At 40.4% G+C, this 21,600-nt stretch overlaps 1 protein-coding gene across 1 annotated transcript in view; it reads right to left on the reverse strand.

Annotated features, from left to right (window-relative positions):
• Positions 1-21,600, reverse strand: part of lama5 (laminin, alpha 5) — a 276,711-nt gene that overhangs the window by 15,911 nt on the left and 239,200 nt on the right. The window contains exons 62-72 of the mRNA XM_036947797.1: positions 16,941-17,080; positions 16,369-16,522; positions 15,405-15,538; positions 12,807-12,972; positions 8,586-8,720; positions 6,853-7,007; positions 6,474-6,606; positions 5,479-5,622; positions 4,344-4,474; positions 2,530-2,694; positions 1,948-2,077 (exon numbers count right to left, since the gene is read on the reverse strand). Coding sequence (XP_036803692.1) covers positions 1,948-2,077; positions 2,530-2,694; positions 4,344-4,474; positions 5,479-5,622; positions 6,474-6,606; positions 6,853-7,007; positions 8,586-8,720; positions 12,807-12,972; positions 15,405-15,538; positions 16,369-16,522; positions 16,941-17,080 — 1,587 coding nt within the window. The remainder of the gene's footprint in view (positions 1-1,947; positions 2,078-2,529; positions 2,695-4,343; positions 4,475-5,478; positions 5,623-6,473; positions 6,607-6,852; positions 7,008-8,585; positions 8,721-12,806; positions 12,973-15,404; positions 15,539-16,368; positions 16,523-16,940; positions 17,081-21,600) is intronic.

The raw sequence follows: 21,600 nt of genomic DNA on the forward strand, positions 1-21,600 counted from the left end.
GCTGGAGTGGTGTAAAGTTCTCCGACATTGGACTCAAGGAGCAGTGGAAACGCTTTCTCTGGAGTGATGAATCACTCTTCACCATCTGGCAGTCCGAGAGACGAATCTGTGTTTGGCAAATGCCAGGAAAACGCTACCTGCCCCAATGCTTAGTGGCAATTGTAACGTTTGGTGGAGGAGGAATAATGGTCTGGGGCTGTTTTTCATGATTCGGACTAGGCCCCTTAGTTCCAGTGAAGGGAAATCTTAACGCTGCAATGTTCCAACATCTAGTGCAAAGCCTTCCCAGACGAGTGGAGGCTGTTATTGCATGAAAGGGCGGGAGGACCAACTCCATATTAATTGCCATGATTTTGGAATGAGACGTTCAACGAGCAGGTGTATATGAAAGTTAGACGCTGAACATGTGATGGAGACTAATTGTGAAGTGAACATCGGCATTGGAGACTGAGAGACATGCGTACACACACACAGACAGCTATTCATACTAAATAATATACTGTATATCTATGGTGGCAGGTCAACCCACTCAATACAGAGTGAATGTGATATATTACAGTAATATACTGTATATCTCTATGGTGGCAGGTCAACCCACTCGATACAGAGTGAATGTGATATATTACAGTAATATACTGTATATCTCTATGGTGGCAGGTCAACCCACTCAATACAGAGTGAATGTGATATATTACAGTAATATACTGTATATCTATGGTGGCAGGTCAACCCACTCAATACAGAGTGAATGTGATATATTACAGTAATATACTGTATATCTCTATGGTGGCAGGTCAACCCACTCGATACAGAGTGAATGTGATATATTACAGTAATATACTGTATATCTCTATGGTGGCAGGTCAACCCACTCAATACAGAGTGAATGTGATATATTACAGTAATATACTGTATATCTCTATGGTGGCAGGTCAACCCACTCGATACAGAGTGAATGTGATATATTACAGTAATATACTGTATATCTCTATGGTGGCAGGTCAACCCACTCAATACAGAGTGAATGTGATATATTACAGTAATATACTGTATATCTCTACGGTGTCAGGTCAACCCACTCAATACAGAGTGAATGTGATATATTACAGTAATATACTGTATATCTCTATGGTGGCAGGTCAACCCACTCAATACAGAGTGAATGTGATATATTACAGTAATATACTGTATATCTCTATGGTGGCAGGTCAACCCACTCAATACAGAGTGAATGTGATATATTACAGTAATATACTGTATATCTCTATGGTGGCAGGTCAACCCACTCAATACAGAGTGAATGTGATATATTACAGTAATATACTGTATATCTCTCTGGTGTCAGGTCAACCCACTCAATACAGAGTGAATGTGATATATTACAGTAATATACTGTATATCTCTATGGTGTCAGGTCAACCCACTCGATACAGAGTGAATGTGATATATTACAGTAATATACTGTATATCTCTATGGTGGCAGGTCAACCCACTCAATACAGAGTGAATGTGATATATTACAGTAATATACTGTATATCTCTAAGGTGGCAGGTCAACCCACTCGATATAGAGAGAATGTGATATATTACAGTAATATACTGTATATCTCTATGGTGGCAGGTCAACCCACTCAATACAGAGTGAATGTGATATATTACAGTAATATACTGTATATCTCTATGGTGGCAGGTCAACCCACTCAATACAGAGTGAATGTGATATATTACAGTAATATACTGTATATCTCTCTGGTGTCAGGTCAACCCACTCGATACAGAGTGAATGTGATATATTACAGTAATATACTGTATATCTCTATGGTGGCAGGTCAACCCACTCGATACAGAGCGAATGTGATATATTACAGTGATATACTGTATATATCTCTATAGTGTCAGGTGAACCCACTCGATACAGAGCGAATGTGATATTGTCAGATCAGGTACCTTAGGCCTCTTCTGGCGTGGGAGTGTGGCCAGGATCTGCTGAGGTTTCTTGGCAGCAGGACAATCTAGAGGAACGTCGATGTTCTCCTTAGCATTCATCAGGTTCATTACCATCTGAGAAGGCTTGTCTCTGTAGAGTACAGTTGTTATAGTGTTGTCAGCCCGTTGCCATGGGCTACAATTACAGTTATAGTCTTACACACAGTGGTATATATCACATCTAGTCTTAGAAAATTAGCTTCTGATCTAGTAGTATTTGCAACATATCCATCTCTAAATTTAAACTGTGAAACTCATGTAATCCTCCACACCTCCCTACTTTCTCTGCTCTGTCTACTCCTGTGCTCTTAACCCCATATTTTGTTCACCTCTTGATTAACAGGTTGCTAAGACAGCCGGTAAGGTTGCTATGCCAGCCGGTAAGGTGGCTATGGCAGCCGCTAAGGTTGCTAAGACAGCCGGTAAGGTTACTATGATAGCCTGTAAGGTTACTATGGCAGCCAGTAAGGTTACTAACCTCTTGATGAACAGGTTGCTAAGACAGCCGGTAAGGTTACTATGGCAGCCAGTAAGGTTACTAACCTCTTGATGAACAGGTTGCTAAGACAGCCGGTAAGGTTGCTGAGGCTGTTGTCAGGTGTTCCTCCCAGGTAGACCCCTCCAGGTAGTAGTAGCGCCTGGCTGCTGGCCCCTCCACGACCAGTATCCCCAGCCTTCTCCAGGACGTCATCCACATAAACACGTAACCTACAGCGACACAAACCACGACACAAGACATCAGAGACACAAACCACGACACAAGACATCAGAGACACGTCAGAGACACAAACCAACAACACAAGACATCAGAGACACAAACCACGACACAAGACATCAGAGACTCGTCAGAGACACAAACCAACAACACAAGACATCAGAGACACGTGAGAGACACAAACCAACAACACAAGACATCAGAGACACGTCAGAGACACAAACCAACAACACAAGACATCAGCAACATGTTAGTGACACAAACCACGACACAAGACATCAGAGACACGTCAGAGACACAAACCAACAACACAAGACATCAGCAACACGTCAGAGACGCAAACCAACAACACAAGACATCAGCAACATGTCAGAGACACAAACCAACAACACAAGACATCAGAGACACGTCAGAGACACAAACCAACAACACAAGACATCAGAGACACGTCAGAGACACAAACCAACAACACAAGACATCAGCAACATGTTAGTGACACAAACCACGACACAAGACATCAGCAACACGTCAGAGACACAAACCAACAACACAAGACATCAGCAACACGTCAGAGACGCAAACCAACAACACAAGACATCAGCAACATGTCAGAGACACAAACCAACAACACAAGACATCAGCAACATGTCAGAGACACAAACAGACAACACAAGACATCAGCAACATGTCAGAGACACAAAACAACGACACAAGACATCAGCAACATGTCAGAGACACAAACCAACGACACAAGGCATCAGCAACATGTCAGAGACACAAAACAACGACACAAGACATCAGCAACACGTCAGAGACACAAACCAACGACACAAGACATCAGCAACATGTCAGAGACACAAACCAACAACACAAGACATCAGCAACATGTCAGAGACACAAACAGACAACACAAGACATCAGCAACATGTCAGAGACACAAACAGACAACACAAGACATCAGCAACATGTCAGAGACACAAACAGACAACACAAGACATCAGCAACATGTCAGAGACACAAAACAACGACACAAGACATCAGCAACATGTCAGAGACACAAACAGACAACACAAGACATCAGCAACATGTCAGAGACACAAACCAACAACACAAGACATCAGCAACATGTCAGAGACACAAACCAACAACACAAGACATCAGCAACATGTCAGAGACACAAACAGACAACACAAGACATCAGCAACATGTCAGAGACACAAACCAACAACACAAGACATCAGCAACATGTCAGAGACACAAACCAACAACACAAGACATCAGCAACATGTTAGTGACAAAAACAGACAACACAAGACATCAGCAACATGTTAGTGACACAAACCAACAACACAAGACATCAGCAACATGTTAGTGACACAAACAGACAACACAAGACATCAGCAACATGTCAGAGACACAAACCAACAACACAAGACATCAGCAACATGTCAGTGACACAAACCAACAACACAAGACATCAGCAACACGTCAGAGACACAACATGTCACATGGGCAGGGGTTTCATTGAGATCCTACAGCTACAGTATCTAACTAAAGTATAATGTGTGTTGAATTTGCCTTAGTCAACTCGAGAGATCAGTGGTACATAATAATCATGTAGTTGACGGATGGAAAAGCCTACCCATTGTTGTTGCTGTACAGAGTTAAATAATGATCGTTATCATCGTTGTAGGTCTGCTGAGTCTTCACCTCGCTGTCAGCCGCCCTCACTACCACATGACCCTTATCCAGGAACACCTGACACACACCGTCCTGACCAGACAAAACACACATTACATCACACTACACTCCGTCCTGACCAGACAAAACACACATTACATCACACTCCGTCCTGACCAGACAAAACACACATTACATCACACTCCGTCCTGACCAGACAAAACACACATTACATTACATCACACTCCGTCCTGACCAGACACATTACATTACATCACACTCCGTCCTGACCAGACACATTACATTACATCACACTCCGTCCTGACCAGACAAAACACACATTACATCACACTCTGCCCTGATGAGAGAACACATTACATCACACTCTGTCCTGATGAGAGAACACATTACATCACACTCTGCCCTGATGAGAGAGAACACATTACATCACACTCTGTCCTGATGAGAGAACACATTACATCACACTCTGCTCTGATGAGAGAGAACACATTACATCACACTCTGTCCTGATGAGAGAACACATTACATCACACTCTGTCCTGATGAGAGAACACATTACATCACACTCTGCCCTGATGAGAGAGAACACATTACATCACACTCTGTCCTGATGAGAGAGAACACATTACATCACACTCTGTCCTGATGAGAGAACACATTACATCACACTCTGCCCTGATGAGAGAGAACACATTACATCACACTCTGTCCTGATGAGAGAGAACACATTACATCACACTCTGCCCTGATGAGAGAGAACACATTACATCACACTCTGTCCTGATGAGAGAGAACACATTACATCACACTCTGTCCTGATGAGAGAACACATTACATCACACTCTGCTCTGATGAGAGAGAACACCAGATAGAGAGAGAGACAGAGAGAGAAGGGAGAGACAGAGAGAGGACAGAGAGACAGAGAAAGAACAGAGAGAGACAGAGAGAGAGAACGGAGAGACAGAACAGAGAGCAAGAGAGAGAGACAGAGAGAACAGACAGACAGAGAGAGGACGGAGAGACAGAGAGAGAGAACAGAGAGCAAGAGAAGGACAGAGAGAGAATGCGAGCAGTACCTGAGCCTGGTGGTAGAACATGAGTCCGTTCTTCTGGTCTGTGCGGAAGCCGAAGCCGGCGTAGAAGTTGTTCCTGAGACCAGGGATGTTGTCTGGAGACAGGTCCAGGTAACTCTGGCCTGAGAAGTGAGCCTCACGAGCCACCTGACACACAGAGAGAGCACAGAATTAGAATGGCCATCTCATCAGTGTGACTAAAAGGACAACTAATCTTGGTCAGGGAATATTTCATTTAATCTATTCAATTCAATTCAATTCAAGGGGCTTTATTGGCATGGGAAACATGTGTTAACATTGCCAAAGCAAGTGAGGTAGATAAAATATAAAGTGAATATATAAAGTGAAATAAACAATAAAAATTAACAGTAAACATTACACATACAGAGGTTTCAAAACAATAAAGACATTACAAATGCCATATTATATATATATATATAGTGTTTTAACTATGTACAAATAGTTAAAGTACACAAGGGAAAATAAATAAGCATAAATATGAGTTGTATTTACAATGCTGTTTGTTCTTCACTGGTTGCCCTTTTCTCGTGGCAACAGGTCACAAATCTTGCTGCTGTGATGTCACACTGTGGAATTTCACCCAGTAGATATGGGAGTTTATCAAAATTGGATTTGTTTTCTAATTCTTTGTGGATCTGTGTAATCTGAGGGAAATATGTCTCTCTAATATGGTCATACATTGGGCAGGAGGTTAGGAAGTGCAACTCAGTTTCCACCTCAATCTATCCCTATGGCTGAGAGTTTCATTGTCTCAATGCTCACAAGCAGATTGCTGGCACAGCCGTAGCTGACCCCAGACCAGTTGTTATATACATGTGTGTATATATACTAACCAGTAAGTCGTTGGCACAGCCGTAGCTGACCCCAGACCAGTTGTTATATACATGTGTGTCTATATACTAACCAGTAAGTCGTTGGCACAGCCGTAGCTGACCCCAGACCAGTTGTTATGTACATGTGTGTGTCTACATACTAACCAGTAAGTCGTTGGCACAGCCGTAGCTGACCCCAGAGCTGCTCATTCTCTTCAGGTCGATGTGAGAGTTCATGGCCTTGATGTTCCTGAAACAGCCTTTAAGAGATCCCTGACGAGGAAACAGGGCCTTCAGGCTGGGAGAAAAATATATTAACATACTGCAGTCAAATACGGTTTCATACTTGGAAATGTCTTTCCTGTGCGTGTGTGTGTGTGTGTGTGTGTGTGTGTGTGTGTGTGTGTGTGTGTGTGTGTGTGTGTGCGCTCGTGTGCGTGTGTGCGTGTGCGCGCGCGTGTGCGTGCGTGCGTGCGTGCGTGTGTGTGTGCGTGCGTGCGTGTGTGTGTGCTTGCGTGCGTGTGTGTGCGTGTATGTGGCTCACCTCTCAGGCATCTTGTCCTCGGGGACTCCGGCCAGGTAGTAGCTGCCTTCGAAGCGCGGCAGGGGCGTGGTGAAGACGTAGATGAACAGGGTTTGGCGGTTGTTCCTCACCACAACACGCGTGGTCGTATCGTACAGGAGGATAATGATCTCCAACTACACAGGAACACAAACACGCCATTTTACAACCGGCAAGGACGAACGGCCAAAGCGCCCTCTAGTGGGCTCATGGGTGGAATGCTTCAAAATCTGGTGATTCAACGTCAAACAGTCGTGTTATATTTCAGTCTGTGATGTATATAAAGTGTATTATTGGGATGTAAAACTCAAAATGTAATACATTTCAACTCTATATCTGGCACGGTACAGATGTCTTCTTTCTTTACGTATGTGAGGTGGATACTGTTGTTTCAAAGTAGATGTGTTTAAGTCCAAGAAAATCTCTGTTTGACCCTGATTTAGCCCACTGCAAAAACAAAACAGTTTTAACCTTCCGGGAGAAAATGTCTTGAGGTTAAGAAACTCTTTCTCCAAAACTGAACACTTCCGCATCACACCACCACACTACCTACTTACTACTTGTTGCCCAAAGACAATGAATTCTGTGTGTATCCTACTGCGTCTATCCTACTGCGTCTATCCTACTGCATGTATTATACTGTGTGTGTATCCTACTGCATGTATCCTACTGCATGTATTATACTGTGTGTGTATCCTACTGCATGTATCCTACTGCGTCTAGCCTACTGCATGTATCCTACTGCATGTATCCTACTGCGTATATCCTACTACGTGTATCCTACTGCGTCTATCCTACTGCATGTATTATACTGTGTGTGTATCCTACTGCATGTATCCTACTGCATGTATCCTACTGCGTCTATCCTACTGCATGTATCCTACTGCATGTATTATACTGTGTGTGTATCCTACTGCATGTATCCTACTGCATGTATCATACTGTGTGTACTCTACTTCATGTATCCTACTGCATGTATTATACTGTGTGTGTATCCTACTGCATGTATCCTACTGCATGTATACTACTGCATGTATACTACTGTATGTATACTACTGCATGTATCCTACTGCATGTATCCTACTGCATGTATCCTACTGCATGTATACTACTGCATGTATCTTACTGCATGTATCATACTGTGTGTATCCTAATGCATGTATCCAACTGCGTGTATCCTACTGCATGAATCATACTGCATGTATACTACTGCATGTATCCTACTGCATGAATCATACTGCATGTATACTACTGCATGTATCCTACTGCATGCATCCTACTGCATGTATACTACTGCATGTATTCTACTGCATGCATCCTACTGCATGTATCCTACTGCATGTATACTACTGCATGTATACCACTGCATGTATCCTACTGCACACATCCTACTGCATGTATCCCACTGCATGCATCCCACTGCATGCATCCTACTGCATGCATCCTACTGCATGCATCCTACTGCATGTATCCTACTGCATGTATCCTACTGCATGCATCCTACTGCATGCATCCTACTGCATGTATACTACTGCATGCATCATACTGCATGTATCCTACTGCATCCTACTGCATGTATACTACTGCATGTATCATACATACAAGTTAGTGTATGTTTACACTAACTTTAATGTCAGTGTCCTCACAGAGTCTTTAACCCTAGCTACAGTATAATGTACTGTATAAACCTAAAGCAACAGTTGCATGTCTCTTACAGATTTGGGGTCAGCGTCGCTGATCTTGAGGTAAGGTGAGTTTGGGTCTTTAGGCTCCAGCTCCTGTAGAGAGCCAGTGACGTCATAGAAGACCCTGAGACGTCCCTGACGCACCGCCAAGCTCAGGAACTTCTCCTGATTGGGGTCAAATACACAGAGCAGGTTAAAACAGGAAGCTACAGGGCATCAATAAACAGACAGGTTAAAACAGGAAGCTACAGGGCATCAATACACAGACAGGTTAAAACAGGAAGCTACAGGGCATCAATACACAGACAGGTTAAAACAGGAAGCTACAGGGCATCAATACACAGACAGGTTAAAACAGGAAGCTACAGGGCATCAATACACAGACAGGTTAAAACAGGAAGCTACAGGGCATCAATACACAGACAGGTTAAAACAGGAAGCTACACACAGACAGGTTAAAACAGGAAGCTACAGGGCATCAATAAACAGACAGGTTAAAACAGGAAGCTACAGGGCATCAATACACAGACAGGTTAAAACAGGAAGCTACAGGGCATCAATACACAGACAGGTTAAAACAGGAAGCTACACACAGACAGGTTAAAACAGGAAGCTACAGGGCATCAATAAACAGACAGGTTAAAACAGGAAGCTACAGGGCATCAATACACAGACAGGTTAAAACAGGAAGCTACAGGGCATCAATACACAGACAGGTTAAAACAGGAAGCTACACACAGACAGGTTAAAACAGGAAGCTACAGGGCATCAATAAACAGACAGGTTAAAACAGGAAGCTACAGGGCATCAATACACAGACAGGTTAAAACAGGAAGCTACAGGGCATCAATACACAGACAGGTTAAAACAGGAAGCTACACACAGACAGGTTAAAACAGGAAGCTACAGGGCATCAATAAACAGACAGGTTAAAACAGGAAGCTACAGGGCATCAATACACAGACAGGTTAAAACAGGAAGCTACAGGGCATCAATACACAGACAGGTTAAAACAGGAAGCTACACACAGACAGGTTAAAACAGGAAGCTACAGGGCATCAATAAACAGACAGGTTAAAACAGGAAGCTACAGGGCATCAATACACAGACAGGTTAAAACAGGAAGCTACAGGGCATCAATACACAGACAGGTTAAAACAGGAAGCTACACACAGACAGGTTAAAACAGGAAGCTACAGGGCATCAATAAACAGACAGGTTAAAACAGGAAGCTACAGGGCATCAATACACAGACAGGTTAAAACAGGAAGCTACAGGGCATCAATACACAGACAGGTTAAAACAGGAAGCTACAGGGCATCAATACACAGACAGGTTTTAAAACAGGAAGCTACACACAGACAGGTTAAAACAGGAAGCAAGAGGGCATCAATACACAGACAGGTTTTAAAACAGGAAGCTACACACAGACAGGTTAAAACAGGAAGCAAGAGGGTATCAATACACAGACAGGTTAAAACAGGAAGCTACACACAGACAGGTTAAAACAGGAAGCAAGAGGGTATCAATTGGCCCAGCATCGTCTGAATTTGGCCGGGGCAGGCCGTCATTATAAATAAGAATTTGTCCTTAACTGACTTGCCTCGTTAAACAAAAATAAGAACATGGTGTCATCTGGTTTACGTTAATATCAGGAATTTGAAACGATTTATACATTTACTTTTGTTACTTAAGTATATTTTATTACCAAATACTTTTTGACTTTTACTCAAGTAGTATTTTACTGGGTGACTTTCGCTTTTACTTGAGTCATTTTCTATTAATAAGGTATCTTTACTTTTACTCAAGTTTGACAATTGGGTACTTTCTCCACCTCTGGGATTTAACGATGACAACGGTTAAACCATTCCACATGTTTTAAATCCAGGACGGGCAGAGTCCAAGTAAATCAGGACCCAAAACATTGTTTTTAGAAGAGCGTTAACAGTCAGTAGTTATATTATTGTATGATACTAAGAGCGTTAACAGTCAGTAGTTATATTATTGTATGATACTAAGAGCGTTAACAGCCAGTAGTTATATTATAGTATGATACTAAGAGCGTTAACAGTCAGTAGTTATATTATAGTATGATACTAAGAGCGTTAACAGTCAGTAGTTATATTATAGTATGATACTAAGAGCGTTAACAGTCAGTAGTTATATTATAGTATGATACTAAGAGCGTTAACAGTCAGTAGTTATATTATAGTATGATACTAAGAGCGTTAACAGCCAGTAGTTATATTATAGTATGATACTAAGAGTGTTAACAGTCAGTAGTTATATTATTGTATGATACTAAGAGCGTTAACAGCCAGTAGTTATATTATAGTATGATACTAAGAGCGTTAACAGTCAGTAGTTATATTATTGTATGATACTAAGAGCGTTAACAGTCAGTAGTTATATTATAGTATGATACTAAGAGCGTTAACAGCCAGTAGTTATATTATAGTATGATACTAAGAGCGTTAACAGTCAGTAGTTATATTATAGTATGATACTAAGAGCGTTAACAGTCAGTAGTTAACAGTCAGTAGTTATATTATAGTATGATACTAAGAGCGTTAACAGTCAGTAGTTATATTATAGTATGATACTAAGAGCGTTAACAGTCAGTAGTTATATTATAGTATGATACTAAGAGCGTTAACAGCCAGTAGTTATATTATAGTATGATACTAAGAGCGTTAACAGTCAGTAGTTATATTATAGTATGATACTAAGAGCGTTAACAGTCAGTAGTTAACAGTCAGTAGTTATATTATTGTATGATACTAAGAGCGTTAACAGTCAGTAGTTAACAGTCAGTAGTTATATTATTGTATGATACTAAGAGCGTTAACAGTCAGTAGTTATATTATAGTATGATACTAAGAGCGTTAACAGTCAGTAGTTATATTATTGTATGATACTAAGAGCGTTAACAGTCAGTAGTTATATTATAGTATGATACTAAGAGCGTTAACAGTCAGTAGTTATATTATTGTATGATACTAAGAGCGTTAACAGTCAGTAGTTATATTATTGTATGATACTAAGAGCGTTAACAGTCAGTAGTTATATTATTGTATGATACTAAGAGCGTTAACAGTCAGTAGTTATATTATTGTATGATACTAAGAGCGTTAACAGTCAGTAGTTATATTATAGTATGATACTAAGAGCGTTAACAGTCAGTAGTTATATTATAGTATGATACTAAGAGCGTTAACAGTCAGTAGTTATATTATTGTATGATACTAAGAACGTTAACAGTCAGTAGTTATATTATAGTATGATACTAAGAGCGTTAACAGTCAGTAGTTATATTATTGTATGATACTAAGAGCGTTAACAGTCAGTAGTTATATTATTGTATGATACTAAGAGCGTTAACAGTCAGTAGTTATATTATTGTATGATACTAAGAGCGTTAACAGTCAGTAGTTATATTATAGTATGATACTAAGAGTGTTAACAGTCAGTAGTTATATTATAGTATGATACTAAGAGTGTTAACAGTCAGTAGTTATATTATTGTATGATACTAAGAGCGTTAACAGTCAGTAGTTATATTATTGTATGATACTAAGAGCGTTAACAGTCAGTAGTTATATTATAGTATGATACTAAGAGTGTTAACAGTCAGTAGTTATATTATTGTATGATACTAAGAGCGTTAACAGTCAGTAGTTATATTATAGTATGATACTAAGAGTGTTAACAGTCAGTAGTTATATTATTGTATGATACTAAGAGCGTTAACAGTCAGTAGTTATATTATAGTATGATACTAAGAGTGTTAACAGTCAGTAGTTATATTATTGTATGATACTAAGAGCGTTAACAGTCAGTAGTTATATTATAGTATGATACTAAGAGCGTTAACAGTCAGTAGTTATATTATAGTATGATACTAAGAGTGTTAACAGTCAGTAGTTATATTATTGTATGATACTAAGAGTGTTAACAGTCAGTAGTTATATTATTGTATGATACTAAGAGCGTTAACAGTCAGTAGTTATATTATAGTATGATACTAAGAGCGTTAACAGTCAGTAGTTATATTATTGTATGATACTAAGAGCGTTAACAGCCTATGGGACACAGCCGTTCTTTGTATACAGCAGTACCGTGTGTGTAAGATAGTTTTCCCCCCTCTGAATAGTTCATCACAACCTATCCAGTGGTTGAACACCGAGAACATATATTTTCATGTCATCTTGAGACTTAATAAATCCCTGCAGCAGTAGCGTGACCTCTGACCTGGCTGAGGAGCATGAGCAGGATGCCGTTGTGACTCATCAGTTTAACTTCCTGTTCAAAGCGCTGCATCTTCCCTGCATCCTCCTTGAAGGTGACCTCGGCGTAACCCGTCCCGTCAAAGTAGGCCGCGTCGTTCACCCACTGCTGGGTCAACACCGGCTTCGCTCTGACGGACAGAGGGAAAACACGCGTCACTAACACGGCAAAAACAATGTCACAATATTCACAGAGTAGGCCGCGTCGTTCACCCACTGCTGGGTCAACACCGGCTTCGCTCTGACGGACAGAGGGAAAACACGCGTCACTAACACGGCAAAAACAATGTCACAATATTCACAGAGTAGGCCGCGTCGTTCACCCACTGCTGGGTCAACACCGGCTTCGCTCTGACGGACAGAGGGAAAACACGCGTCACTAACACGGCAAAAACAATGTCACAATATTCACAGAGTAGGCCGCGTCGTTCACCCACTGCTGAGTCAACACCGGCTTCGCTCTGACGGACAGAGGGAAAACACGCGTCACTAACACGGCAAAAACAATGTCACAATATTCACAGAGTAGGCCGCGTCGTTCACCCACTGCTGAGTCAACACCGGCTTCGCTCTGACGGACAGAGGGAAAACAAGCGTCACTAACACGGCAAAAACAACAGCACAATATTCACAGACAACTGTTGTACATTGGTTTTGCTACCTGACTGTGAACTAAACCGTACACTCCTTGGAAAAGAAGGTGCTATCTAGAACAATAAAGGGTTCTTCGGGGCTGTCCCCGTAGGAGAATCCTTTGAAGAACGGCCTTTGGTTCCATGTAGAACCGTTTCCAAACAGGGTTCTACCAGGAACCCAAAAGGGTTCTACCTGGAACCCAAAAGGGTTCTACCTGGAACCCAAAATGGTTCTCTTATGGGGACAGCTGAAGAATCCTTTTGGAACCCTTTGTTCTAAGAGTGTAGACAGCAAATGATAAGATCAGCATTTTGTAGGGGATGGACACTATAGCTCCCTGATGCAGGAGTCAACACACAGTGGTTTATAGGGGATGGACACTATAGCTCCCTGATGCAGGAGTCAACACACAGTGGTTTATAGGGGATGGACACTATAGCTCCCTGATGCAGGAGTCAACACACAGTGGTTTATAGGGGATGGACACTATAGCTCCCTGATGCAGGAGTCAACACACAGTGGTTTAAAGGGGGATGGACACTATAGCTCCCTGATGCAGGAGTCAACACACAGTGGTTTATAGGGGATGGACACTATAGCTCCCTGATGCAGGAGTCAACACACAGTGGTTTATAGGGGATGGACACTATAGCTCCCTGATGCAGGAGTCAACACACAGTGGTTTATAGGGGATGGACACTATAGCTCCCTGATGCAGGAGTCAACACACAGTGGTTTAAAGGGGGATGGACACTATAGCTCCCTGATGCAGGAGTCAACACACAGTGGTTTATAGGGGATGGACACTATAGCTCCCTGATGCAGGAGTCAACACACAGTGGTTTATAGGGGATGGACACTATAGCTCCCTGATGCAGGAGTCAACACACAGTGGTTTATAGGGGGTGGACACTATAGCTCCCTGATGCAGGAGTCAACACACAGTGGTTTATAGGGGATGGACACTATAGCTCCCTGATGCAGGAGTCAACACACAGTGGTTTATAGGGGATGGACACTATAGCTCCCTGATGCAGGAGTCAACACACAGTGGTTTATAGGGGATGGACACTATAGCTCCCTGATGCAGGAGTCAACACACAGTGGTTTATAGGGGATGGACACTATAGCTCCCTGATGCAGGAGTCAACACACAGTGGTTTATAGGGGATGGACACTATAGCTCCCTGATGCAGGAGTCAACACACAGTGGTTTAAAGGGGGATGGACACTATAGCTCCCTGATGCAGGAGTCAACACACAGTGGTTTATAGGGGATGGACACTATAGCTCCCTGATGCAGGAGTCAACACACAGTGGTTTATAGGGGATGGACACTATAGCTCCCTGATGCAGGAGTCAACACACAGTGGTTTATAGGGGATGGACACTATAGCTCCCAGATGCAGGAGTCAACACACAGTGGTTTATAGGGGATGGACACTATAGCTCCCTGATGCAGGAGTCAACACACAGTGGTTTATAGGGGATGGACACTATAGCTCCCTGATGTAGGAGTCAACACACAGTGGTTTATAGGGGATGGACACTATAGCTCCCTGATGCAGGAGTCAACACACAGTGGTTTATAGGGGATGGACACTATAGCTCCCTGATGCAGGAGTCAACACACAGTGGTTTATAGGGGATGGACACTATAGCTCCCTGATGTAGGAGTCAACACACAGTGGTTTATAGGGGATGGACACGATAGCTCCCTGATGCAGGAGTCAACACACAGTGGTTTATAGGGGATGGACACTATAGCTCCCAGATGCAGGAGTCAACACACAGTGGTTTATAGGGGATGGACACTATAGCTCCCTGATGCAGGAGTCAACACACGTTGGATGTGGCTCTTGTTAGGATTCAGTGCTGAGAGCTCCAGCCATAGAGATAAGATGTAGTGGTCTGCTAATGGTCCCACCTTCCACATGGTTTCTCCTCGGTGGTGTTGAGTTGGAAGATGTTCTCAAAGTTATAGAGACTGAGCACTTCCTCATTCAGGGTCTCCAGCTCAATACAGCCCTTGAGATTGGGCAGCTGGAGCTGGAGAGGGGGCTGAGAGAAGAACAGAGAGACAGAGATGTTACTGAGGAGGCTGGGAGAAGAACAGAGAGACAGAGATGTTACTGAGGAGGCTGAGAGAAGAACAGAGAGGAAGATATGTTACTGAGGAGGCTGAGTGAAGAACATAGAGGAAGATATGTTACTGAGGAGGCTGAGAGAAGTACAGAGAGGAAGATATGTTACTGAGGAGGCTGAGAGAAGAACAAAGAGTAAGATATGTTACTGAGGAGGCTGAGAAGAACAGAGAGACAGAGATGTTACTGAGGAGGCTGAGAGAAGAACAGAGAGACAGAGATGTTACTGAGGAGGCTGAGAGAAGGTAGAGAGAGATATGGGTTACTGAGGGGGCTGAGAGAAGAACAGAGACAGAGATGTTACTGAGGAGGCTGAGAGAAGAACAGAGAGACAGAGATGTTACTGAAGAGGCTGAGAGAAGAACAGAGAGACAGAGATGTTACTGAGGAGGCTGAGAGAAGAACAGAGAGACAGAGATGTTACTGAGGGGCTGAGAGAAGGTAGAGAGAGATATGTTACTGAGGGGGCTGAGAGAAGGTAGAGAGAGATATGGGTTACTGAGGGGGCTGAGAGAAGAACAGAGAGAGATATGGGTTACTGAGGGGGCTGAGAGAAGGTAGAGAGAGATATGGGTTACTGAGGAGGCTGGGAGAAGGTAGAGAGAGATATGGGTTACTGAGGGGGCTGGGAAAGGAAACACATCTATAAGTTACAAACATTCGATACATAAGGGAGAAAACTATAGCTCGGTCTCCTGTGTGTTTGGTAAACCACTGTCTATACCCCCAACCACAGCTCCCTCTCACCGCGAACGTGTCAGGGTATCCTCCCACGTAGAACACAGTCTCTTCAGTCTGGAGGTTGAGCAGTCCACTATCCCCTCCTGCCTCCACCACAGCCTTGGTCATCCTGGCCTCACTGAGCTCTGAAGACATGGCCATCTGGCCGTACTGAAGGATCCTAGAAAGAAAATATATATATATATATAGAGAGAGAGAGAGAGAGAGCGAGAGAGAGAGGGAGAGGGAGAGGGAGAGGGAGAGGGAGAGCGGGAGAGAGAGAGAGAGAGAGAGAAGGAGAGAGAGAGAGAGAGAGAGAGAGAGAAGGAGAGGGAGAGAGAGAGAGAGAGAGAGAGAGAGAGAGAGAGAGAGAGGGAGGGAGAGGGAGAGCGAGAGAGAGAGAGAGACAGAGAGAGAGGGAGAGGGAGAGCGAGAGCAGGTTAAAATGGTGATGGTGGTGGTGATGACATGCCTCTTTACAGACTTGAAAGTGCAATTGTCGCCGTCTTGGACTAGGATAAATTCCTCTTGGTCTAATGGTGAAGACATTGGCTTCTCGAGTGACAACAAATCCAGCCAATGACAGTGGCAGTAGTTACCTTTCCAGGACCACGTTGTTGAAGTCACCATCTGTTTGGACATCCTCCTGCATCTCCACCTCAGCCGTGTCTCCGCCCACGTTGAACAGCCAGTGCAGTCTCCTCCCCTGCAGCATCATGCCCAGGAACTCTTTACTGGACTACAGACAGGAAACAGGAAACGCATTATCATTACTGGACTACAGACAGGAAACAGGAGAACGCATTATCATTACTGGACTACAGACAGGAAACAGGAAACGCATTATCATTACTGGACTATACAGACAGGAAACAGGAAACAGGAAACAGCATAATCATAGAGTCCAACAGTGGAGGTGTCATAATACCCATAAAACCTAGCGGTCAAACAGGGAAACGGTTCCAATCGTTTTTGTTAAGAAACACTTAAAATAAGGTCTGTGTTTCGTGTAGGTTTACCCTGGTGTGACGTTCTGATAAGCGTGTAAATCTCTCTCGGACAAGGTGACTTTTATCGATGTTTTCGGCACTATTTACTCTGATTCGAAAATGCTAATTATCATCAAAGTAGACATCATGCAAGACTACAAATCCCAGCATGCTCCTGCACGTCATCTTTAGCTGACATCTTTGCTAACAGGTATTGTGTCAATTTAACATTTGTATAAGATAGTTAACAGAATTGTCCATTTAAAGAAATGTCGCTAATTTATTCATTGCTACATGCATCTAACATTAGATAGTTAATCCAGATCTTCTTACCATGTCCTCGATTCGTCAGTCTCCTCCAGAGCATCATGGTATTTGTAGTTCTTTATGATAGCCACATTAGCAGCTAATTAGCTTTCGTTTTTTGGGGGGGTAAATACAGGTGACTATATTGATAAAAGTAAACCTTGTCCTAGAGAGATTGACATGGTAATCAAAATGTCACGCCAGGGGTAAATCTAAACGAAACACAGACCTTCATTTAAGTGTTTCTAAAATCCCCTACGGGAAAAATGAATGTTTGAAAAAAAAATATTGGAACCATTTCCCTGTTTGACCGCTAGGCTTTATGGGTATTATGACTCATACTGTGGTACTCTATTACTGGACTATAGAATTCCATATTTGATGGTCATTCTTCTCATACAGTTTCCTAGAAAAATACTACATTAAAAACTACACTAGTAGTGATACAGGCACGGTCTAATGGTGTACACTGTCTAATGGTATATACACTGTCTAATGGTATATACTGTCTAATGGTATATACTGTCTAATGGTATATACTGTCTAATGGTATATACACTGTCTAATGGTATATACTGTATAATGGGATATACTGTCAAATGGTATATACTGTTTAATGATATACACTGTCTAATGGTATATACTGTCTAATGGTATATACTGTCTAATGGTATATACTGTCTAATGGTATATACTGTCTAATGGTATATACTGTCTAATGGTATATACACTGTCTAATGGTATATACTGTCTAATGGTATATACTGTCTAATGGTATATACTGTCTAATGGTATATACTGTCTAATGGTATATACTGTCTAATGGTATATACTGTCTAATGGTATATACTGTCTAATGATATACACTGTCTAATGATATATACACTGTCTAATGGTATATACACTGTCTAATGGTATATACTGTCTAATGGTATATATACTGTCTAATGGTATATACTGTCTAATGGTATATATACTGTCTAATGGTATATACTGTCTATTGGTATATACTGTCTAATGGTATATACTGTCTAATGGTATATACACTGTCTAATGGTATATACTGTCTAATGGTATATACTGTCTAATGGTATATACTGTCTAATGGTATATACACTGTCTAATGGTATATACTGTCTAATGGTATATACTGTATAATGGTATATACACTGTCTAATGGTATATACTGTCTAATGGTATATACTGTCTAATGGTATATACTGTCTAATGGTATGTACACTGTCTAATGGTATATACTGTCTAATGGTATATACTGTCTAATGGTATATATACTGTCTAATGGTATATATACTGTCTAATGGTATATACTGTCTAATGGTATATACTGTCTAATGATATACACTGTCTAATGATATATACACTGTCTAATGGTATATACACTGTCTAATGGTATATACTGTCTAATGGTATATATACTGTCTAATGGTATATACTGTCTAATGGTATATACTGTCTAATGGTATATATACTGTCTAATGGTATATACTGTCTAATGGTATATATACTGTCTAATGGTATATATACTGTCTAATGGTATATACTGTCTAATGGTATATATACTGTCTAATGGTATATACACTGTCTAATGATATACAATGTCTAATGGTATATACACTGTCTAATGGTATATACTGTCTAATGATATACACTGTCTAATGGTATATACACTGTCTAATGGTATATATACTGTCTAATGGTATATACACTGTCTAATGATATACACTATCTAATGATATACACTGTCTAATGGTATATACACTGTCTAATGATATACACTGTCTAATGATATATATACTGTCTAATGATATACACTGTCTAATGGTATATATACTGTCTAATGATATACACTGTCTAATGGTATATATACTGTCTAATGATATACACTGTCTAATGGTATATATACTGTCTAATGATATACACTGGCTAATGGTATATACACTGTCTAATGGTATATATACTGTCTAATGATATACACTGTCTAATGGTATATACACTGTCTAATGATATACACTGTCTAATGGTATATATACTGTCTAATGATATACACTGTCTAATGGTATATATACTGTCTAATGATATACACTGTCTAATGGTATATACACTGTCTAATGATATACACTGTCTAATGGTATATACACTGTCTAATGATATACACTGTCTAATGATATATATACTGTCTAATGATATACACTGTCTAATGGTATATACACTGTCTAATGATATACACTGTCTAATGGTATATATACTGTCGAATGATATACACTGTCTAATTGTATATACACTGTCTAATGATATACACTGTCTAATGGTATATATACTGTCTAATGATATACACTGTCTAATGGTATATATACTGTCTAATGATATACACTGTCTAATGGTATATACACTGTCTAATGATATACACTGTCTAATGATATACACTGTCTAATGATATACACTGTCTAATGGTATATATACTGTCTAATGATATACACTGTCTAATGGTATATATACTGTCTAATGATATACACTGTCTAATGGTATATATACTGTCTAATGATATACACTGTCTAATGGTATATACACTGTCTAATGATATACACTGTCTAATGGTATATACACTGTCTAATGATATACACTGTCTAATGATATACACTGTCTAATAGTATATATACTGTCTAATGATATACACTGTCTAATGGTATATACACTGTCTAGTGGTATATACTGTCTAATGGTATATACTGTCTAATGGTATATATACTGTGTAATGGTATATACTGTCTAATGGTATATATATACTGTCTAATGGTATATACTGTCTAATGGTATATATACTGTCTAATGGTATATACTGTCTAATGATATACAATGTCTAATGGTGTATATACTGTCTAATGATATTCACTGTCTAATGGTATATACACTGTCTAATGGTATATACACTGTCTAATGGCATATACTGTCAAATGATATACACTATCTAATGGTATATACACTGTCTAATGGTATATATACTGTCTAATGGTATACACTGTCTAATGGCACATACTGTCTAATGATATACACTGTCTAATGATGTATATACTGTCTAATGATATATACACTGTCTAATGGTATATACACTGTCTAATGGTATATACACTGTCTAATGGCATATACTGTCTAATGATATACACTGTCTAATGATATACACTGTCTAATGGTGTATATACTGTCTAATGATATACACTGTCTAATGATATACACTGTCTAATGATATACAATGTCTAATGGTATATATATACTGTCTAATGATATACACTGTCTAATGGTATATACTGTCTAATGATATACACTGTCTAATGGTATATACACTGTCTAATGGTATATACACTGTCTAATGATATACACTGTCTAATGGTATATATACTGTCTAATGATATACACTGTGTAATGGTATATATACTGTCTAATGATATACACTGTCTAATGGTATATACACTGTCTAATGATATACACTGTCTAATGATATACACTGTCTAATGATATACACTGTCTAATGGTATATATACTGTCTAATGATATACACTGTCTAATGGTATATACACTGTCTAATGATATACACTGTCTAATGATATAAACTGTCTAATGATATACACTGTCTAATGGTATATATACTGTCTAATGATATACACTGTCTAATGGTATATATACTGTCTAATGATATACACTGTCTAATGGTATATACACTGTCTAATGATATACACTGTCTAATGGTATATATACTGTCTAATGATATACACTGTCTAATGGTATATATACTGTCTAATGATATACACTGTCTAATGGTATATATACTGTCTAATGATATACACTGTCTAATGGTATATACACTGTCTAATGATATACACTGTCTAATGGTATATATACTGTCTAATGATATACACTGTCTAATGGTATATATACTGTCTAATGATAT

The sequence above is a fragment of the Oncorhynchus mykiss genome, chromosome 16 (genome assembly GCF_013265735.2).
Source record: "Oncorhynchus mykiss isolate Arlee chromosome 16, USDA_OmykA_1.1, whole genome shotgun sequence".
Classification (NCBI taxonomy): Eukaryota; Metazoa; Chordata; class Actinopteri; order Salmoniformes; family Salmonidae; genus Oncorhynchus; species Oncorhynchus mykiss.